The sequence below is a fragment of the Aulonocara stuartgranti genome (genome assembly GCF_965226115.1).
Source record: "Aulonocara stuartgranti genome assembly, chromosome: 9".
NCBI lineage: Eukaryota > Metazoa > Chordata > Actinopteri > Cichliformes > Cichlidae > Aulonocara > Aulonocara stuartgranti.
Window position 1 is genome coordinate 28,502,441 of NC_138960.1, and position 24,549 is coordinate 28,526,989.

Below are 24,549 nucleotides of genomic sequence, written 5' to 3' on the forward strand. Positions count from 1 at the left end.
TCACAATTTGACAGGGAAAAAAAAAAAATTCATGTCGAACACATACCTCCACATCTTTCCTAAGCTTCTCCAGGAACATTTTCTTGTTCTCTTCGTTAATGTAGATCTTCTGCCCATCGTTGATGAAGTCATTGTCCTTGTACGTGGGCAGCTCTTTAGCCTGCCCATTAGTATTGGAGATTAGTGACCAGATAGAAACAGCCAAAACTACAACACAAACCCAAAAGGCATGGTACTGTATACAGCAGACCTGGGCAAAAATGTGCAGACAGAATTTTAGTGCTTAAATCAAGTGTAGATGAGGAAGTGTCAATAAATATCACTCCACCCAATCATACACAGATTCTATACTTGAACATACCTGAATACAATATTAAATAAAAGCTGTAACACCAGCATCTGTATTCTTCATTGTTTTTTTTTCCATAGAATACTCACAAGACATTATATGTGTCATTACACAGGACTTAAAGATAGCACAGTCTTGCTCAACTTTAAGCATTAGGGGGTATTTCAAAAAGCACGATTACAAAGATTAACTCTAATCTTAGAAATGACTCATACTGAGAGTGCATGTAATTGCATCGGCCTAACAATCCTGCATGTTGAAATCCCCCATTCACATATATGAGGCGCTGAGCCTGTGGTTTGTTCGATAAGCCTGTCTGCTTCAGCCAAACACAACAAGTACTACTGGTAACATAATACGAGTTGGCTACAGGGTACAAGCTGTCTGTCCAAACCAAGGCTTTCCTCTTTTCGAGCTAAATGTTTTGACTGTTTAATACAATGCATGCAACATGCACACAGCAGGGTACAGATCCACCTGATGCTCTAAGTTTACAACTTCCCGTATCACTTACACTTAAATGTATTTACTGTCTGTATTATCATCATTTTTCTGGCACATTGTACAGAAATTTGTACAGCATTTTAAATGCATTTGGTAGATCTGTATACTTTGTGTCATGAAAAAAAGAACATCCAACTCAAAGCCACTAAAGGTCCTTTTATGGCACGAGAGTAGACTCCGAAAAGCATCCGCTCTCTTAGTTTCGCAGAAGTACTCTTGCTCTACTAGGATGCTTTTCAGATTCCAAATATTGGTTTGCAGGTAAAAAGATGTTTGTTTGATTTTAATAATTCTATAAAGCCACGTTATCTTTGAGACTAATTGCTATTATTCAGCCTAGAAGCAGAAGGAAGTAATTTCCTATTTAAATGTCAGTCTACAGGGATCAATTTTCTCCTCAACCATGCTGCTGCAAAACCACCAGCAGCCTGTAGGTGGAATAGGTGATACGTGGGTAGGGAGGGGCCTAGTTCTGAGTCACTGAGGAAAAGGAGAGCAGGAAATGAGGTAAGAGGGCAGCAGCAGCAGTTTAGCTACTACAATGTTTCTATGGCAGCAGGAGAGGAGCAGCAACACACAACACCTTGTGGCACTAGAACAAACTCAGACAGAACACACACACATACAAATACATACAGAAGACGCCTTTACAGGAATATTTCTCACATCATTGGACAATTGAGCACATATATATACAGACATAGACCTCCAAATGAAAAATAAATAAATAAATGAAATGTACAACTTTCTTGACTGAATATAGATACGACATAAAAATAAACGAGGCTGACTGCAAAGAGCAAAAATAACCCAAAAACATTTTAGATGCCTGTCACCAGATCAGACATCCCAAATCTGGCAATTCATCCATCTTTCTGTGGGCTCATTTCAACTGTAATATTTCCATGCCCAAGCCTTCCTTCTTCTTGCTCCTCCAAGTCACAAAAAAATAATGCTTTCAGTTGCACTCTCATTGATTTTCTCAGCTACACTGACTAAAATAATTTGGGTCTGACACTTGACTGGTGCGCTTCGCTGAGGGAGCGAGAAAGATTTATTTGAGAGAGGGGAGAAAAAAAAAGGAAAGGTTGTTGATGAGCCTTACAAAACTGCATGACAGGTGAACTTTTCCACTGCCTTGAAAACGAATGTTGTTTCTTTTTTCTCCTGTCAGCTGGCTTGAAATGGATCTTGCAGTTTTGCTGTCTCCTGATTTTTATACCTTTATACACTGTTACAGTTACAGTGCACCTTTTACATCAGTGACATGTAATCTGCACACTATGAAGACTTCCTAATTTCACTTTTGTTATCCAGCACTTTGGTATCAGTTACTAGCAAATCAGCAGCTGTATTATAACCACTCAGACGTAAACACAAAATTAGCTACTTACTTCATTTAACACTTATGTTTGAGGACAGAACGTGTCTTTATGAGTGTGTACATCATTTATGTACACACTCATTGGTTTTATGTGGGTTTCCATGATTGTATGATTACTAGTTGCTCTACAAAACCCTTTTTAAAGACCCAATGGCCATATTGCTGCCAAAAGCAGAACACCTAAAACTAGCAGGGCTTCAATATACTGGAGTATTTCTACAAAACAATGGAACATGGTCCCCAAAACAAATTATGTACTAGACAAGCACAGAAAAGGATGTTTCGCTTCAGTATTTCAGGTCTAAGGTTCTCCTTATCACACAGACATTTTCATTTTCTTCAGTACTTTAGTGGCTTAGAAGAAAGATCAAAATGTGAAGTATAAAAACAAATCGTCCCACTTTACTGCTTCTTGCTCTCCAGTGTTTCAAATAAATAAAGGTGCCAGTGAGTGAATGATGGGAACAACAATGAATCACTCGGCGAACTCAATCTTACTGACAAGTTGACCAAAATGTGACTGTAAATGGATGAAATGTTTGCCAAAAATATGGCATTTAAATAACAGTGGATCAGCCTGGAGAACAAACGGAAATATTCGGCCATACAAAAAGAACAAAAATAAATAAATAAAATAAGATAGATTTAATAGATCATGCCTGGTATATGAGCCCTGGTTCTCTTACATCTCTTACGTGTTTCATGGCGCAGTAAAAGCGCGTTGCAATCCGCAGTGTTTGCAGCCTTTGCTGAACATTACCAGATTTGGGCCGTGGGGGGGCATCCTCTGATGGGGGTGGCTGCTAGAAAAGGGGGAGCGAGGGAGGGGCGGTAGGGGTGGAGGAGAGGAAAGAAGAAAGGAGAGAGGAAGGGAGGAAGGAAGTTGGAAGTAAAGGCAAAGTGTTTAAAATGTAACAGAATACAATAGTTTTGTTTTCAGATTGGTAGAGGGTTGGAAAGGGCATCAGCGCGAAAGATCTGCATGACCCGTCTAGACGTTTGTAAATCTGATGTCTTTACAATGGACGTGCCAAGAAGTGCATATCAGTCTCCAACACAGTCATCCAACGAAGATGTAAAAAGATGACACTATTTTGTGGTTACATCGACCTAAAATAAATTTTTTAGACTCCCTCTAAAGCTTAAACATCAAAATTTAAGATCGATATTACATAGAAGCATTACTCTGCACCGCCTACATTAGTGTTTGTTCATTTCCCGGCTTAAACACCTGATAGAGAAAGAAAGCAGCCTGGCAAAGCTACTCTATGGAGCAAGGATCTGGGACTTAGCAGAGCGAGGAAACAACTGTAAACTTACTTGCATCCTATGAACCTACCAAACAACTTATCAGGCGTGGAACTTTTTCTAGAGGATTAAAATTACCGGACAAAGGAAGAAAGATAAAATATCAAGGAGTTCAGACTCATTCATATGGCCACATGAAAGCCATGTGGCCCCACCGGATACCAGCTGTTTCTACTGTGAAGGAGAGAGAGAGGACATTATTTTTTTATTTAAAAAGAAAATAAATGCAGTTTCGAGCCATTGAACAGAGACCTAGTGGTGATATTAGTTCTATTTCACAAACCAATGACCAGCGACTATTTATGACAAACAAACACAACCTCTAAATTTCACAGATCACCAAAGAAAATAAATAAAATAAAACGCTGTCACTGCTAGTGTCCTAAATACCTGGTTAACCACAAATAATATAAATAACATGATTTAATAGGCCCATATAAGACCAGTATAACCTCATTTGAGCTCTACTTAGTTTGAGAATAAAATAAATGAAGGTGTCAACCACCTGACTGTTTTTCTGGTAAATGCTGTATATAAAATGTGTCAGAAAAGCCAGCTGCTGCTGCTGCTTGACAACCAAACCCCTGAGACAGCAGCTACAAGAACCACAGAATTTATTTCATGAAAAAAAAAAAAAAAAAAATGAAAGAAAAAAAATATACATGTCATACATGAGTAGAACAGAAAATGCCCACAATGTGCAAAAGAATGAGACCGGTGTTCATACACATCGGAATGTGTTTGAAATCATGTAACTTTGTAAAGGATGCAGAAAAACATTATATATACCATGCAGATGCATGCATGAAAGGGAGAGGGCCATGCAGTCAGGAGAGGACTCTGCCGTGCTTGTTGTTTGTGTGCGTTTCTTTAAAAAAAATTTTTTTTTTAAGAATACAGACTGAGCAAAATGGACTGTTTCCCTTTTTTATTCTTATTTGACACCATTTTACTTCTTAGACATCTTAGGCTACGTTCACACTGCAGGTCTTAATGCTCAATTCCGATTTTTTGATCAAATCCGATTTTTTTGTCTGCTTGTTCACACTACAAATAAAATGCGACAGCAAACGCGCTCTTGTGTGAACGCTCAAAGCGGCCCACATGCGCAAAAGAAGGCGTCACACACAACGCACTCTGTTTAGACCCAGAGCAAACAGTATTGTTTGACAGATGGCCGTTAATATAAAGTCTTCGGACTTTACGTTTCCCAATTTTTGCTTTAAGTTATTTTGTTATTTACATAATAATGTAAATAACCTAATAATGATCCTTATTGCTGTTTTAGAGAGGAGCGGTGCTTCAAAGGATAGTTGCAGATTTCTGTCAGAATCTGCAGATTATACAGTACAAATAAAATGTTCACGTTTCTCCAACGTTGTCTTCCCAACAGTTTCACTGACATCTACACCGGATGGCCAGGAAGCGTTCGCGATGTCTTCTCGGGCGCTTCTCTGGCGCGTATAATTGGCGTCTGTCTTGTGTCGGTGACGTAAAATGCGACATGACCGTTCAAACAGCAGTCGCTTTCTAAAACATCGGATATGTATCGGATTCAGCACCACATACGAAAGTGACCCAGATCGGATTTGAAAATATCGGATTTGCGACGTTCACACTGTCATACCATGATCGGATATGGGTCGCATAGGGTCAAAAAAAAATCGGATTTGGTGCGCTTTCGCCTGCAGTGTGAACGTAGCCTTACTGACCCACTGAGTGTGTGAGAGCAAACGTAACTTAAGCATGTCTGTATTCCTCTGTGTGGGGTCGTGTGTGTGCGGCCAGATCTTGATCTCTAAAGGCTGAACCTTAGTTAACTCTGTGAGATCTGTTCCAAGTCTGGTGTAAATGTATGTGTGATCAGATGCTGTATTTTGCACTCTGCAGTTTAACTATAAGATAAGTATTAGAGTAAAGAAGCTTCACGTATTGTTACTTGTTATTTCGTTATGTATTGCTTATTAGCTAAAAGTTAAACTAAGCAAAGAAATCAATACAACCTACAGGCAACAACGTGTAGTATTACCCCAGTTCCAAAGAAGTCCAAAGAATAAAATCTAAAAAATAAAAAACAAAGAAAACCAACAAGCAGCAATGATTTGCAAATCCCATGAAGCCACGTTATTGACAACAAACTATGGAAAGCATATCAAAAACTGTCAAAAATGAGAACTTTTATTACTTCATGAAAAACATTAGCTCATTTTAAATTTGATGACAACAGCACGTCTCAACTTTGCAACTGCACAATGAAAGGCTGGAAAAGTAAGTGATACTAAAAAAGAAACCGCTAGAGGAAAATTTTACTACTAATTAGGCTAGCGGGCATTGGGTCGGTAACATGACTGGGTGTAAAAAGAGCATCTTAGAGCGACAGAGTTTTTCAGAAGTAAAGATGGGTAGAAGTTCACAATCCGCAAGAAACTCAATCTACAAATTGTATGAAACAATTTCAGAATAATGTTCTTCAACTTTAAATTTCAAAGACTACCATCAAAAGTTTCAGAGACTGATTCTGAGAAATCTCTGTGTGGAAGGAACAAAGATCAATACTGGATGCCCGTTATCTTCAGGCCATCAGATGACACAGTATTAAAAACATCCATGATTCTGTCATGGAAATCACTGCATGGGCTCAGGAACATTTCCAGAAATCACAGTCTGCGAACACAGTTCGCTGTCCCATCCACAAATACGGGTTAAAGCTCTTTACCCTGCAAAGAAGCCATACGTGAACATGATCCAGGAGCACTACTGTCTTCTCTGGGCCAAAGTGCCCAGAGAAGTAAAGTAGAAGACTGTTCTGTGGTCAGGCAAATCAAAGTTTGAAATTGCTTTTGGAAAACGCTTCGTCCTCTAGATTAAATAGAAGAACCATCCAGCTTGTTGTCAGCATCCGTTTAAATGCCTGCATCTGATGGTATGGGGGTGCATTAATGCCTGTGGAATTGGCAGCTTGCACATCTGGAAAGGCACCATAAATGCTGAAAGGCATACTTAGGCTTTAGAGCAGCACGTGCTTCCATTCACATCTTTTTTGGGCATATTTGTACATTTCAGCAAGAAAATGCTAAAACGCATACTGCAGCTATTACAACGGCATGGCTTCATAATAGAAGAGTCCAGGTGCTGAACTGGCCTGCCTGTAATGCAGACATCTGGTCAATGAAACAAAAAACATGACAAAGATGACTCAGGACTGTTGAACAGCTGGAATCCTATATCAGACAGGAATGGGACAACATTCCTGCCCCAAGTCCAAACCTGCCCAAACTTTTCTGAGATGTGCTGCTGCCATTAAATTACAAATACATTTTCTCAGTTTAAACGTTTATGTTTTCTATGTTCTATTATGAATAAAATATGAGTTCATGAGATTTGCATTCATTTTTATTTTACATTTTAAACAGTGGCCCAACTTCTTTGAAATTGTTGTAGTTTAAGTTAAGAGTGACAGTTTGTCTCAGAAAATATAACATCTGACTTAATACATGCGAGCTTGCCAAAATGTATCCTGTTGCTTCTTAATCTCTATTGCTAGACAGCAAATGGTGCTTCACACAGCTGCGCTGCAGACGAAAAGAGGTCACATAGTAGGCTCACGTGTGTGTTAAATCCTCAGCTGCTTTGTTTTTCCACTCATCTGTTTTAACCATAATAATATTTTGCTTGTTCCCCCATGTACAGGGGCCTATATTTAGTTCAGGGATTCCCTGAAGTCTTCCATGTCTCACTGCATGGTGTTCCACAATTAAGCCCCCCCCCCATATAACTCGCTTCAAGCTGCTGTGGTTCAAAACTGGGGCAGCCTATGTAAATACCTTTTACAGGCAAAGACTAAACTTTGCAGAAATAAATGTGTATGCAGATAATGAAAAGAGCAGTGAGTTTTCCATCTTGCTAAGCTGATACACTGCACTGCAAAGTAATCAAAGACGATGTCTGTAAGTATCATTGTTCTAGATCAAACCTTCAACCTTAAGGAAAAAAAACAAAAAAAACAGCTAAATAAAACTCTTCTTATCAGGCAAGGTAACCATTTGAACTGTTGTTAGCGAATACACATTTAACACAAAAGACAAAATCAGTCAGATTTCTGCAAATTCTGTGACAACTCATTTTCAACAGGTGACTCTGTTCAAGCAGCCAAAAACTCAAAAATAGGCTGTTTCTCACATCAAACAGCAAAACTTCCATCGCACAAAATGTCCTGCTCATATACACTGTTTACACACACACACACACACACACACAAAAAACAACATACTCAATCATGAGACAACATCTGTTCGAATAAAAACACTACAACAACAAACAGCCAGACATAGAGTCAAACGCGCAGATGCACACAACCATCAGTCTTTCACACACAGACAACAAGCAGGGGAACTAATGGATCAGCAGAAGCCAGGTTAGAGGGAATGAAGCAAATTAAAAGGAACAAAAATACCATGCAGTGGCTAGAAAGGGAATGGAGTGACAAAGTAGGTGCTACCTGAAGGAGATGGATATTTGCTACTGTCATCCCCACCCAAAGGGAAACAAAAGCAGACACCAGAGTCCTGTTAGTTAAACCATTTGGGTGATGACAGTGAGCCTGGAACTGTTTGAAAACACTGGAAACAGGTTGTTTTCTTTCTCATTCTCTAATCGTCCACATGGCTTTCTTATGACATGTTATTTAAACAAAATATTCACGTTTAATATACTATATTTAAACTATTCCTCAGACTGCCAGACTGTTCAGTAGTACCAGAACCAAGACATCGGCAGGGTACACAGCACAGCTGTTTAAGACGACACCAACTCACAAATCCTCTCAGAACTTCATTAAGCAACACTTTGCAAATTTAAGTGGAAGTCTGGTGGACTTGTTTAGTTTGCTTTGATATCTAAAGCTTTTACTTTTATTAAGAATTCTAGCTAAAATTGTAATTGATATCATTTACTGCTCAAAGCAGACAGGTATGGCTAAGAGTCCTATCCAGATATTTAGTATTCGTGATTATGTATAACAGTGGACCTTAGCTCTCAGCAGGTGACTATACCTTCTCCTTGTCGCTCGCCTCTCTTGCCACAGTGGACCCCTTAGAAAAACAAACAAAAAACAAAGACACACGGATTCAATTTCTTTTCACATTCATGCTGTATCTGATCACCTCTCCTCCTTCATTTCATTTCTTTTTTGTGTGTTCTTCTTTCCTTCCCTCTTACCTTGAGATCATATTTCTTGTAGACAGAAAGGCGGTGAGAGAAGACATTGCGAGTAACAATCATGTAAGTCTCATCCCCATCCACTGTGAGCCGGTACATCCCCAGAAACTGAGGAAGCAGCGTGTTGCCATGGCACTCAACAATAAACTACAGAAAGAGTGTGAAGAAGACAAATATATGACCCTTTTTTCAGTCACAATGGATACTTAATGCCTGTACTAACAGGGAGAGTTTATGGAATAAAGAAAGAGATTTTTAAAGCAAAGCACAACTTAGCTTTTTCCTGAGAGATGATAAACAGACTAAAGGGAGTAAGGGGCTCCTATTACAACAGCTATCAGTGGACATGGCATGACTATGGAACCCATAAAGTTTTTTTTTTTTTTTTTATCACTACTTAAACTGCAAGATCAATAAGAAGTTGCATTATTAAAGACAACAGCTTGTCCCTTTTCCTTTTGATGTTATTTTCATCAGCCATAGGCTAGCATAATCTATTTCTTCCTATGGAAGAATAAACAGTAAGTCATACATTATAGTTAAAAAAGCCCTCTTCACCTGATGGTATTTCTTTAGAATGTTGTGCATCTCGGCCACATCCTCGCTGCTGATGGTCTTGATGACGTACCGTTTGTCGTAAGAGGTATGGAAGCGGGCCCCACTGCGTCCCTGGGCCTCACTGTTTAAGGGAGCACTGCGTGTCAGAGAGTTCTGCAAACACAGAGCACAAACAAAGATGAAACAAGGATAAGGATGGGCACAATGAAATGACAGCAGCTTGTCATCTTTGCTCTTTGACAATCCTAACTTCCCTATAAAACCTGTTTTGAAAAAGAGTCAGAACTCATATTGACCTCTCATTATTGAATAGCTGATAGGGAAATTACATTTCTGAGGTAGTGCACAGTTGTGAGGGAGCTCAGAAATACAGCAAGTACATCTGCTGCTTCAATTCTTATTGTTTCACCACCTCCCACACTCTAGTCTAAACATATGAGGGTTTGACCCCTATGGCTGCTGCGCTGCCAAAGCTACACACAGACGTAAACAGCCGCTGCCCAGACTTTGGAGCTCACAAGTAAGATGATCCAATACCCTATGGCTCAATCCCTCATTCTCTAAGAATTCCTCACCCCCTCTCTTAAACTGTTAGCTTATGTTGCTTATGTTGCAGAATGACAACAAACTTTGGAGTTATGTGGCAGAAACAACAATATCATTTCTTCTTATGTTTAGAAGCTTACAGAAGATTTGCTTTTTGAGACTGCTAAAAAGTATGAAAAGTAAGAAATGACCAAGTCTTAGTGCAATATTGAAATCATTTGAGTAACAAGCTCAACATGCTAAAGAAATGCTTAAATTTATCAATTTTTTTGCAGTGGTTACCAATTTTCTCATAATTTATTTAACATAATGGTTACTGTTGCACTCTAATGACCTTCCCAAAGCATAAACTAATACGTCTGACATTAAGCACCATGAAAAATAACAAACAAACCTTTAAACCTTCTATCTTCAACAAGTGTCTAATACCAGTTTAATAGCGACAATGTGGCATTTTGGACTGGTGACTTTCAACTCCTACTGCAGCCAGCTGAGCCCTAATGAAAACATGTAAGAGGGGCAGCTGCACTGAGCTGGGAGACAATGACATCCAAATACAGCCAACTCACATACTGCACCGGGAAACAGGGATTTACTGGGAAAGAGCAAAAACTGAAGACAGAGTGGGCTCAAACAAAAGAGGGAAAAGATGACTGCATTTGTTTTGGAGTAGTTACGTGTTTAAGTGTGCTTAGATTGTTAAAGTTATTAGACTGTGAAACATCTACTAAAAAAACATGGTTATCTTTAGTAAGTGACAACCCAATATTCAAATTTAAACCAATCATATACTACAAATGGTAGAAGTCTTTTTTTACCAAAAAGTCCTGATCATCGATGCCAAACCTCTCCCTGAGGTTTCGAAACACCAGAGGGCAGTACTCTTTGAACTTGAAATGGCTAGGCATGTTCTCCCTGTGTGTACACAAAAATCAGAAAAACATAACGAAGAATTCATGAATGCTATTTAGTGTGTTTTGTTACTCCTTTATGCTTAATTTAAAAAACACATTTATTTTGGTGACACACAATTACTTTGGAATTTAAAAAAAGAACTTACTTGTTGAACAGGTGGTTGTCCACTTTAATCTTAGAATAGGCCTTGAAGTCATCTGGCATGAGCATGATGGGAATCTGGACATGGCTTAACTCGTTTATCTGTGCAAAGAAAAACACAAAAACAGGGTCAATCAGTCATGCATCTAGGAAAACGAAGCAGCTTAAAGCATGTCGGTGAAGCATGTGGTGTATAAGAGGTCCCAGAAATCCTAGACAAAATATGATGTAGTGACCGAGGAAATTAACACTTAAAGGATTCTTTCATTTTATCTTTCTACACAATGTGGAAATAAAGTTAAGATAGAACATGGATTGTGCTCGGTTTGGCTGTTCTAATATTACAGTTATCAATCCTACATAACTGAGATATCTGAAATTTGGGGTCCTGAAAACAAAACATTGATGGATGAATTTGTAACCCACACTAAAGCAGATATACAAGTTATTGTGCTTTATTATTTAAAAGAGCATTAACCAATGTGTCCAGGGCCATCAATTAATGATAATCTTCAGCACTGAACAACTGGAGATGTAAACATTTTAATAGATTACATTTCTAGGATCATGTCATCTACAAATCTGAAGGACAGGCAGTGAAGAGAATCAAAAGGAAATGCTCCAGAAAATGCAAATGTTTGTCATTGTTTTTAAATGTACAGACAATGACAAAATGGGGACTTTAAAAAGAGTGACACGCAGCCTGTAATGTCAATATAATGTCTAATACAAGACATAAATAGAGTCTAGATAACATGTGGATTTGTAGGAGTAAGAGAATGTGTTGCAGAAAAGTTAATCTTAATATGCTTCTTCAAGATCCTGCAGTCTGTGAAGCCCTGCTATTTTCTAATCTTCTTGATAGAACATGTTTACAGTTCAGAGCATAATGACATTTTCTTTTCAGTGTGCAATGGCATTTCTCTAGTCTCTGAAATGCAATTTTAAAAGAAACTGGGGTGTCCTCATTACTAGCTAAAAATTGAGCACTCATCCTTTCAAAACCCCCAGTGACATTTACCTTGAATTTCAAGAGTGATGCTTCAATGAACCTTATACAGTGAACAGGAGAGCTGTGATCACCTATGGTACATTTGCAGGAGCTTCCCTTGGAGCTGGCCATGCTTCACATTGCTGCACTGCACAGACCTGACATTTGTTATGAATCAGGCACAGCTTGATACACATACGATGTGTGTATTTGTGTGTGTGTTTGTGCATTTGTTGTTGGCTGCCGGCAGGCTTCCTAGCAGGTTGCTTGAATCTATTAATAACCCTCCAATCATTCCACCAAGCACACTCGTGATGACGGTGCAGGGAGTAGCCTAAAATATTTCATTTTGACTGATTAATAACAAGACATGTGCATGTTCCTCTGCAGCCATGTCTCAAATGTGATTTAAATTTTCTACATTGCTTACAGCTAGGATTGTGCTGAGATTCAAAATGAGGTGTCATATCACGACTTCAGCATCTCACTTAAACGAGGTATCCAATGTTTTTACCATTGCAGATCATCTGCAGCCTTGTAAAGTTGCAGAAATGTTGGAGACAGTATGCAACAGAAAGTTCATTATACCAGTCACAGTCAGGTGAAGACATGTATTAACAGGCTGAGCGTGGAAGAATACGTCTATGATCTTGTCCACTCTCAAATTATTATATATGACGAAACTGCTATATTAAAATGTAGACATTCAGCATTAATAATTTAAGAAAAATCTGTAACTAATGACTAACAAATTCCCAGCACAGCCAAGATGTAGGGCTAATTCCCCACAGGCTCATGATATTAATTTATTTTGGTCAAGTATATAATCTGAGCCTGTTCTGCCACTTGAACCTGGACCCAAGTTCACAGATGTCATATCCAAGTATGGTTCAGCACCCTGTTGTGACAGGCACTATCGTCACAGTGACGTAATACAACAGATGCATCCTGGGTACACAAGGGAGATGTCACCTAATCAACAAAGCTGCATTTCACACAAGAGCAGAGACAATGCCTCATCACACCACGCAGACACAGACACAGACACACACACACACACACACACACACACACGTGTCTGTGAGGACACTAGTGTTCAGCAATGACAATTGAGATGAAAATATCTGTTAGATAAAAGAGACGATGGGTCCCTTGAGGTTCATTTTTCCCCAAACTACCCTCATATGACCATTTGTGTAGATTTACTGTTTCAGCAAATGTCCTTGTTGCTACCTTTAAATTTCACAACCATAAAAACAGCAAAAGGAAACATGAGAAAGTGCCTACCCAGGATGACAATGTTGCCCTATGTTTTACAAATGAAGATTTTTTTTATAGGCTTCTACCTTGATGCTAAACATCTGCGCAGGTGCCTTTGTGGAAATGTTGTATATAAACTTCACTATAGTTGACTATAGTTGCGCCTAGCCCACACCATATAATGTTAAGTAGAGCTATTTCATGTTTCAGGCTCTCATATGACCATCCAGTTCATGTGCTTATTTTCCTCCATCTATCAAACTTGCAGACAATTTCACACCACCACTTCCTTTTTGTCTCCATGGTGATGAAGACTGGTTTTCCGGCCCAGAGTGAAGTAAGTGTGCGCTGTTGCTCCATTGGACAGGAAGTTGGTGAAGATAGCATGCTTTGTCAGCAGCTCGGCATAGCCTCATCTTTCTGCACAATGACAGATGACTCACTAATAGTTGAAAGAGTGAATGAAACAGAGCTGAAAAGAAAACTACTCCCAGACTTTTATATAAAAGAAGCAAAACTAATCAGACCCGCAATCAAGATGGGTAGCCCTCAGGGACATATTTGACAATGAACAGGAAAGATGCGACCAATCATGATCATACTTATCTTTTCTGATAACACCATTACTGATTTGCAAACTATAAGCAGAATGCGTTATCAGTGGAAAAAGTTAACTTGGTAATGTAATTATTCTGATGTGTTCCTCTTGAACCTTTGTTAGTAAAGGTCAAACATAACATTTTTAGAAAGAGAAACAGGAAACATTTTCACATACCATTATTTGATAGTTGCATATAATAGGTCTGGTCTCGCTTTTAAGAAAAACATGTTTCACTACGCTGTAGTTGGGGAAAATTGTCCATTGTTCTAGTGATGGCTAGAAAGGTTATTTAGGGTTTCTGCCAGTTAACTGTTAGCCTTGCGACCTGCAGGATCTTAGCTTCAGGGGAATTTTTGTCAATGTCTTTTAAGATTTTTATTTTTATTTTTTTAAACGTTAGCTGTAACTGTTAAATAGGCTATTGGTGGGCACACATAAAATAACCTTAAACATCTCTAAGGAGACAAGTAAATGAAAGTAATTCACAGTCTTGTGTTAACATTGTAAATAGACTGGACTGCTACTTATAAAGCAACTTCTATTGTACTTACACCTTTCTGTCTTCTCTTTTCTTTAAATGAGAGAATATTATTAACTATAGATTAGATTCCCCTCTTGTTTTGGACCATACCGTACACATCAGTGCAAGTAGATACTGCAAGTATAGTGTGATGCATTTTTATTGCTTAGTACTGATTTTAGTACTGATTTAATTTTGAACAACATAAAACCACTTTGAACTGTCAGGAAATTGCTGGCTACGAGTACTGTTCAGCCTTTTGCTGTGCCTGTGGTTTAATGTATGGTGCTATGAATATAACCTGCTGTACAACTATTTGAATCAGCAGTACTACTATGACAGATTTGCTATCAATACATCACAGGAGTGCGGAAGTACAGCAGCTTCAGCGCAACATTTAGACAGCATAACCAGCGCTGCTGCATGTGTTTACACCTATTAAACAAATGTGTCACAACCAGACTCAGAATAAATGAAGCACAGCCTACAGCGACAAACACAGTGACAGCTATGTCCTCCCATGGACATAGACATAAGTGGTTTTAATCAACTTTGGCAGCTATTACTAAAAGCCTGTTTTTGCTATCTTTACCAGTTGCAAACGTTTTGCTGGTGTTGGTTTATCCTTGTGAAACCAACACCAATCTACCCATCTATGTGTTAATTATCACAGCAAAATGTGGTGCAGGCGATACACTGCAACAGGAACTGCCACAAAGGCAATTTGGAGTACTTTAGCTTATGGCAGTATGAAAAAAATAGTTTCCACAGGACATTGTGCAATCCAGTGAAAAACTATGCACACCTTTAGGTACAGCTTATCAAATTCACTTGATTGATCACAAGCAAGTGTCACCAAATCTACAGAGATTGGTGACACTTGCTTGTGACACTCCACAAGCAAGTGACGCTCCATTGGAGGTGTCTGGCTGCATATAGTGCAAATAGAGCTATTTTGGTGAAAAACAAATACCATATCAGCACAAACACCTCATACCAACTGTGGTCGAAGGGGTGATGATTTGGGTTCACTGTGTGGCCACAGGACCTGGACACCTTGCAAGGTAATTTGACCATGAATTCCTCTGTAAATTAAATCTTTAAATTGGGTCATGCAACAAGAGAGTGATTCCGCAGCAGAAAATCTACAACAGTTGCTAAAAAAAAAAAACACAAAAAAAACAAAACACTCAAGGTGCTGGAAAGGCCCAAAGTCCAGAACTCAACTCAATTACAATGCTGCAGCAGTCCATAAAGAGAGCTGTGCATGAATGAATGCATGCAAACCTAACTGAACTGAAGCAAAATTGTAATGAAGAGTCAGCCAAAATTCCTCCACAATAATGTGAGAGACTGATTTACAAAAATACAAAAAAAAGATACCAAAAAAATGATTGCTTCAAGTTATTGCTGCTAAAAGGTGATTCTACAAGCTATTAAATCATGGAGGGTACTGCATTTAATAGGACTGCACAGAGTCATGTGAAAACAGTTTTTTGACATGACTGTATATCATAAAAATGGTATTTTGCAATAAAGACTTACCTACAGTGTTCACAAAGCTAATATGTTACTCTGTATCTTGCATTTTTAACTTCTTTAGAACCACGGTTATTTATCTGTTGATTTAAATTTTTGCACAATGGGTGTGGTTTTGAAAACATGTCAACGTAAGTATGATCCCAATGTAAGATAACATGTTCTTCTAAATGCAATGATGCCGAAAAAGATCTGAGCCTGAACAATAACAACTGTTGGTACACCAACTTTCACCATAGTCCCAAGCAGTGGTGGTCTACGACATAGTACATAATACTGCATCACAATCCAGGTTAGCCTTCTTTCTATGGTTTACAGGAAATACAAAAAGTCACCTTACTACGAGGTAACTCAATATGTACTGGGGAAAAGAAAAAATACTGGCAGTAGCCAGGGGTACCCCTTAGCTTCCTAATAGATCCACCTATGGTATGGATTTCAAAATCCAATGTTGCCTTGTTCTCAACTTATCGCATTCACAAAATTTTAAGAAATCTTGGCCTCTGACCCCTGACCTTGAGGCTGAGGTCACTGAGCTACGAACTCGTCAAAGATTTTTAGTAGATACACGTATGTTATCAATTTGAAACTCCTATGTTGCTTTGTTCTCAAGTTATCACATTCACAAACTTGGGTGTCCATGTCACCCACCCGCCTGCCTGCCAGGGTGATGACAACACCCCATCAGCCATAAAGGGCCAATGCTTAGAAATGCAAAGTAAAACACTGAAGATTCACTACCAATATCACCACCGCAATTGAACTATGTGGAGATGTGGTTGATGTTATATTTATAGATTATTGTGGTTCAAACAAAATGGAAATAATTAAGAATGAAAACTATAAAAACAAAGAAGATACAAACTAACCATGGATCTGCAGAATCATTTCACCCCTACTACAAAGACAAGAGCAGGATGTAACGTAAATTTGTAATGTAATTTTGCCATTGATTTCGTCACATCCTGTGTATGTTTTAAACCAGGGGTGTCAAACTCAAATACACAGTGGGCCAAAATTCAAAACTGGAACAAAGTTGCGGGCTAACGTTAATATTTATTGAAATATATTTATTCCTCGAGATATAAGAATGAATCTTTTCTTATGGACTCAAACACGTTTTGCTGAAAAACTGAATATGGAACAAGCAAAGCTTAATACTAAACAATATATATATTAGCTGTATAATACCAGTAGGCCAGCTCTAATAGTAATTTGGTATGGCTTCGCGGGCCAAATGTAATTAGGCTGCGGACCAAATTTGGCCCGCGGGCCAGAGTTTGACACCTATGTTTTAAACCATTATTATTCAATATTAGGATCTCCAAGAGGCTGCTAAGATTGTGTTTCTCTCTCCACCTCTTTTTAAAAAAACAAAATACAAAACGGAAATGCACCTATTAAATTATAGTTTGTTTCTACAGTTACCATGGTCACAAGCAAGTACACAGTATTGAAGGCGACACACATGCACACAAGCATGCGATAACGAAATGGAAAAAAAATTTTATATGCTCAGTGCAAGTAAACCACATGCTTCAACAAGTTCTTCTGTCTGTCACTGCCTCAGGGTGACAGGATGTGAGGTTTCAGCTTTTCTCCATAATCATCACACGTATTAGCTGTGGGTCACTCCTACAGATATTTATAGAATCAAACTCTTATGTAATACACAGAAGCAGGCACAGCTACTCTGAGTCAGACACAGAGACAATGAGGCAGGAGAGAGGGGGACAGGGCATGAAACTGAGCCACATAGACAGGATGGCAAATAAAGAGACCCTCACAAAACTAGTTAAAAATCTGCAGGAAGGGGAGGGGTTTCGTGAAGAAACAGAAAGAAAAAGAATGAATAGTAGCGCTAGTATGAATTAAAATTTAGATCAGGGGGAGCCAGATTTTTTAAAAAGGAACAAAACTATTTTAATTTAAACTTGAAACGATTACCTACAAAGATAAATTTAGATCCTGCTACATAGGCCTGACTGGTAAAATAAAAATCAACACACAACCTATCAAATTTATTTTAGTTTTAAAAGCACTGGAGCAGATTATATGCAACAGCATGTCAGAAAATGCTGGAGTCAAAGCTACATTAATGTAAAGGATGCCTAAACAGTCACAATGCAGCATTCCAGCCAATGACAAATCTACTCACACAACAACAGCAGAACACATTCTGACACACTTCTCTTCCAACACTGCCCTCATACAACACAAGGACTTACAAATAGACCTGACAGACAAACCAAAACTTTATCCCTTGTTACAGACTCCCAGGGGAGTCTGAGCCAGATTCACTGCAGAATCAAACTGGAGATGCAAGGTGTTTGGCACCTGAAAACATTTTTAAAATTAGCTTGCAGTAGCCAGGACCTTTATGCATCTTTCTAGGAAACAAGTATTTTTGACTTCACCATTGGGTAGCTGGAAAGATTCTACAGATCACGATGGCAACAGCGACCCGTCAGGAAGCCTATCAAGGTCACAGCTACAGGAGTGTTTAAGGTGTGACAACAGACAGATGGGTCACACAGCCATCTGCCTAGAATTTTTTTGGGGGGGGGGAACTGAATGTCTATGAGCATCTTTTATGCACAAATTTTCCTTACAGAATAGTTAGCTTCAAAGGTTTCAAATTTCCCCAGGCTTGGTTTTCCTCTTCAGCACTCTCTATTGTAGTGTATTGATCTGATTGGCCATCTAATCTACAGCCAAGTATTTTTTTTTTAGTGCCTGCCCTTTTAAAAGACTCCAAGGACAATTTCCCAGATGGTTCAGAGTTGCAAACCATCTGGCACATCAGGTGAGTTAGGACCTAAATTCATGCCAACAGGTTCTGCAACAGACTGGGTTCTATGAAGTCCCTGGCTCACCATGGTAACACTACTAAGAAGCAGTAAATATTCACAGGTTAGAGATGCAATCTGTAAAGTATTCTTTGTATTGTGAAAACATTAACACAGAGAAAACGCTTTATGGTGTTGCAATTTTAAGAAGCTAAAATGGGTTGCTAGTTTGTCTTATTCTAGGTTCATTTACATTCAGGCTAAAGCATAATAACAGCGTTACTATAAGACAGAGCCAAGAACCACACTTTTCCTTCCCTCTGAAAGCCACTACTTTCAGCAAGAATGCAGACTGTTAGTTAACTTGCCATATCCTGCAAGCTCCAAGTGCTAATTCTACGCTTTTCCTTATTTTTTGTCATATATAAGTTTACCGTTTCGGATGGTTATTTTAAATGTGGTCAGCGGTTAAAATAAACATTTTTTGCATTTTATTGAGGTCACATAAAGTGTAATATGGTCTTGCAGGCACAAAGGTCTGCTTGTGAGCACAGCAGTCCCACACACCTGCTGTGCAAACCTGCTGTGTGCAAGGGGCACCCAATCAGAATAAATCTGTTTTAAAGGCATGGGGGCCTCTATGGGAGAGCCTTGCTTGGGGAGTAGATGAACATGGGCTGCACCAACAAGATTAAACAAATGATTTTTTATTTTATTTTTTTAATGTGAATCACTCATAGCTACTCTAGTAGAGCAAAAGATTTAAAAATTAGAATTGGAAACAAGCATTACAGGCCCTGTTTCATTCCCCCAAGCTAGACACTTAGAGCTATGGTCTAAATCCGCTGTCATGTAAGTTTCTTTTATTAAGTTTTATAGTGAGAAAAATCTTCCTGACAATGGCAGAAGGCAAGAAAAAGGACCAAATAATACTCTTTTCGAAAATCCACACTGCAATTTTTATGGCTTGAGGCACCCCAATCCCAATTTATAATCTTAGTGCAGCCAAAAACAGATGCTATATATGCTGACAACATTTCAAAGTACTAGGATTAAAATAAAATGGGCTACTTGCTTAAGCAGGTTATTTTAAGGAAGCTTTTAAATACTTCAAAGTACATATCTTTGGTTAGCTATTACACAACAACAATTCTGATGACATACACATAGTTTACGGGATCATTTAAACATCTCATTTATTCCTATGATTGCTGGCACTCTATTTGTCTCCTTCTGCATGCCATTCTCACTTCACTGGACTAATATAAAGGTTGGAACTACTGGCATCTAATCTGCACTGGAGAAATGAACGGACCAGTAATTCAAATAAATCTGGTTTTTAAGCCAAGACAATTTGGATTATTCAGATGACAACCCACAGTGGTTAAAGAGGGTGGTTACAACTGCAGAGCATGTGTATGAATGAATGTGTTTCAATGTCCTACTGTCTTTGCAGTCTGGTGGCATTCCCAAGCCTCACCCTTTATTCACTCCCTTTTTAGTTCATGTTACTTTTGCAATCTCCTTGCTGCAGTGAGTGACCTTTAGCTCGGGCTGACCCGTAATAACCAACCCAACATTAGTTTATGAGAAGAGTGTTAGTTCACTGGTTGGTTGCCAGGAAAAACAAAACAAAACAACAAAACTCAAAGTCTCACTGAAGTGGCAAAAGTCACTTATAGATAGATATTACTGTTTACACAGCTGGTTCCTCCATTTATTAATTTTATACGCGTCAGGCAGGAAATCCAAACAGTGGGTTTATTTCAAGAGTAAACGACAGCCCCAATAGAGCGGCAAAACCCACAGGCAAACATTCACCTACCATTTATCAACGTCAAACATGGCTTATCATGTTAAATGCACAAAAAGCCCAATAATAGCCAATTAAACACTCATTCTACTATTGGAACAGAGTCCTTGCTGACTGTTGCTTTAATGGTATCATTAACTGGCGGCTTCCTGTGTGGCGTTGTAAAATTTAGATTTTTAAAGCTTATACTAGAGGTCTGTATCTCTGTAATTATGCATAGTGTTACCAAAGATATGTAATATCTCAAATAATTCAAGAGTTAACAGCAGTTTTAGATGCTCCCTATACATACAATTATAATTAATTTAATAAAAAAAATGAATGATGCATGGATAAACAGTTTAAAATGGATGGATGTTTAGATGAATGGATAGATGGCTATCATAAATGTGCATGAGTAGCTAACTACTTGTCAACAAGGCAAATTTGGTAAGGGGTGGCCCTACTTATATCAATACTTGATGGCCTAAACACTCAGTGGCTCAATCTAGTAACCTGACATGGAATGTAATTTTTACATAGCTGATAGTATGACAAGCTGAGTACCTGCTGAGAAAAACTGCAGGAGAAGTAGCCTAAGGCATAACAAGGGAATGTGCTGACGACTCCAGTGCACTGTTGAGCAATCTGAGTACAGTTTGAACATGTATTCAATGATTCTTCAAACTCTAGGTTTTTATGGTTACAAGGCACTGACCCATAATGTTTCAGCAGACAGTTGACACAGCACAAAAGTAGACACCTGAATCCGATAAATGATTATGATATAATCCTAGCTTTGACATGCATGGACAAACACAAAAACCAACAAATGATTTTCTCTTAAATTTACTGATGTGACAAAATAAATAAATAAATAAAAATTAATAATCCATGATATAACCATAAATTTTTATTGAAGGGTTTTAAGAGCTTGGTGGCCATCTAGCTGATACAACTGCTTACATCACATCTGATAAGCAAAACCAGTAAAGTGAGGACAAATGGCGTATATTTATATACATTTATCTTTCGTAGGCACTTCAATGAACAAGAGACTGACTAATTTGTAGTGCATAGCTTCACAAAGGTAAAACTCTCGTGTTTCTTACTTTGAGCCTTCAGGCTTAACACTAGCCAGGTGACTGTGATCCATCTACAGACTACAGCTTAGATAAAGAATAAAAGCTTTAGATCTTTAGCTGCCTTGGCATCATGCATGTCAGACTATTCTGAGGTTCTGTAATCCACACTAAACTGCCACAATGAACCCTACTCCAAAAAATCAAATGCTGCAGAGTAAAAAAAAAAGAAAAAAAAAATGTAACACATTCCCATAAAGACTTTACCCTCAATCTGCCCACAGTGCTGCAAGTATGTCAAATATCCACCAAATACTCCTCAACCTGCCTCAAACTGACATATAGATATGGACAAAAACAAAATAGACTATGATCACTGCTGAAAAAGTCATTAGTGAAAATAAATGTCTGGCTATTAATAAAACAAAGTGCATCATTTTAAACTAAATAATTTAAGAACAAATAGGTGATTTATTACATTAAAAAAAGGTAAACTTTTTTTTTCCATTTGTCAAAAGGAAAAGAGATGTCATTAGAAGACACTCCATTCATTCTTAGTTAATTTGCTACCATGCACATTCTTATTGTTGTTTGTTTGTGTATATATATATATATATATATATATATATATATATATATATATATATATATATATATAACAGGCAGAGAAAAATAAAGCGTGAGAAATTAGAGCATCAGTTACAATCAAAGAATAAAGGTTACTGCCATCATTGTTAAAAAAAAATCTATAACTAACATAAAAATAAACGTGTATGCTTAATAAATATATGAATGCTGCTGCTCAGCTCATTTGGCTATACCTTGGAAATCAGTTCTCCTCATTCAGTCTGGTGCCAAAAGATTGCCCTACAGTTATAACTCTGCTATAATTACGATTTTAAAAACTGGGCAAAAATCAAGGATAAGCTATATACTACAACTGTAACAAAAAAGGAGCTGTCATCTATGTGTAGCCTAAATCTTTTTACAAAACACTGCTTACAGGTATAATACTTGTGATTTGGTGCCAGAAATATTTGCATGTCCTCTGTCTGCCAAGTTGTGTGCTTTTTCCAACATCTGAGAAGTGGCCAAGTGCAGCAATTATTCAGCAAAGGAAGAGAAAGACAGCAGAGATAAGCTGTCTTGCATGGGAAGATCTGCTCTCTCATGACACAGAGCCCTAGGAGCTTATCCTACATGTGCACAACAGGAAGCCAAAGCGAGTTCACCGCACACGAACACACGCGCGCATGCATGCATCAAAACCACGGCCTAATAAGATCCACGACATTACTATTGCAACTACAAAAAGCTCACTAAAGCAAACATTACTAATGGATTGCGCTAATTGAAGCCAGTCATGTATTTACGGTGACAGTTCAGTGAACCGCTGGACAGCTGTCACCTCGTATTTTTATTCAGCTGCAGTAACACAAAAGCTGATATCTGACAGCAAGTGAGCCTTAATGTGGAACATCAAAAGATCGAGGGAGACATAACCGTAGATCATCACAGTGACAGTGGACGGTCTGACTCACCGAGTGGTTGACTCCCCACATAACCACGCTCAGCAGAGGGTCGCTGGCACGGAAGAGCTTCACTTTTTGGGCAACGAAGTGTTTTTTCTTGGTCTTGGTTTTGCTCGCAATGGATGCGGCAATGCTGCTCGCCGAAGCCATCTTTAAGAAAACTGGCTGGTTTATTGCAGACTGTGCGATAATCCCGACAGCGTGTCTTCCCTTGAAGCTGGCACAGCGGCCACCAGCTCACGGTTCAGCAGTGTCAGTACTATTCATTTAGCCATCCCAGCAAACCAAGGTGCCCCGATTCTTTTCCTCATCTAAAGTCCCACAGAGCTCGGCTGTCGCTGTGGCCCTAGCTCGAAAGAAACTAACGTGAGGAAATACGAAGCGTTTAGCCTAATACTGCTTGCTCTTCTTCACTTAACCGTCATACGCTTCTCCGCCAGCCCACATCATAAGTCACTACTCTTCCTTCCTTAACTCTCGACTGGAGCTCTCTGCACCTCCTGCGATGTAAAGTCTCACCGAGGTAGCGTTAGCATAGCCGAGAATAGCTTGTTAGCTAGCAAACATCAAAGCTAAATTTCGTAAAAACAGTAAACGTACGGAGGATGAACAATTGTTAAGCCCCCGTGGCAAATGACCCACAGAACACGCGCTTGTTTTTTTAAATATAAAAAAATAGCACATTAGAGATGCTGAAGGGTAGCTAGACGCTTAGAATTACCAGCTAATATGAGCCTCCCCGACCTTCTCTAACCAAATGACGGCAAGAAGCAGAAGCGGACTCCGTTCACCAGCTATCGAGCCTGCAAGCTAACTACTGCCATTAGCCAGCTGCTCGGCGACTAGCGAGCGGCTCAGCCCTCTTCCTACGCGTTTGTACTTAGTCCACAGAGATGACAGGGCGTGTATCCTGTGGTGTCTTTGCCCGGTTTAAATGAAAACATTGAGGAGCAAATATTTCGACGTTACAAGAATATCAACGTTTGGTCCACTCCCGCAGCGTTGATGTTCATGTGCGCTGCAACTGACAGCTCGGAGGATGGGAGGTGACGGGCTGAGCTTTGCAGTGTCTCCTGTTCTGATTCGCTACTACTCCTGCCCTCCACTACCGGGCCCATGATACCTTTCTGTTGTATTTTAATAGCGCAAGAGCCTTTCTATATTAGTCTATATTTGGCATTTGGATTTACCCTTCTTGTCAGCAACAAAAATGTTATAACTGAATGAAAACTATACACTTTTTCAGTGAGGCTGCCCTACATGACAGTTTTCTTCACCCACCCCCGTTTTTTGCAGCCTCTATAATAGTAATGGATTAGCAGAGACGTGCACCATCCAAGTCAATCCCTACTTGGTGTAGATCTGTAGATACGATTATATATATATATATATATATATATATATATATATATATATATATATATATATATATATATATATATATATACATACACCCACACCATCAGAGATAATGTCTTTGGAGGTCATTTGGTCCTCAGGTGCATACTATGCTGTTTCCAC

At 38.8% G+C, this 24,549-nt stretch overlaps 1 protein-coding gene across 3 annotated transcripts in view; it reads right to left on the bottom strand.

Moving 5' to 3' along the window:
- pip4k2aa (phosphatidylinositol-5-phosphate 4-kinase, type II, alpha a) overlaps window positions 1-24,163 on the bottom strand; it is a 29,233-nt gene extending 5,070 nt beyond the window's left edge. Inside the window, exons 1-8 of one of the 3 annotated variants that reach the window (XM_082546285.1) lie at window positions 23,750-24,163; window positions 10,927-11,024; window positions 10,685-10,781; window positions 9,321-9,473; window positions 8,763-8,909; window positions 8,597-8,635; window positions 2,924-3,040; window positions 47-160 (exon numbers count right to left, since the gene is read on the bottom strand). In XM_082546285.1, the coding sequence (XP_082402411.1) occupies window positions 47-160; window positions 2,924-3,040; window positions 8,597-8,635; window positions 8,763-8,909; window positions 9,321-9,473; window positions 10,685-10,781; window positions 10,927-10,991 (732 nt within the window). In that variant the 5' untranslated portion in view covers window positions 10,992-11,024; window positions 23,750-24,163. Of the gene's footprint in view, window positions 1-46; window positions 161-2,923; window positions 3,041-8,596; window positions 8,636-8,762; window positions 8,910-9,320; window positions 9,474-10,684; window positions 10,782-10,926; window positions 11,025-23,037 lie in introns of all 3 variants that reach the window. The other 2 variants (XM_082546283.1, XM_082546284.1) reach the window with 2 other exon arrangements.
- Window positions 24,164-24,549: the final 386 nt, after the last annotated feature.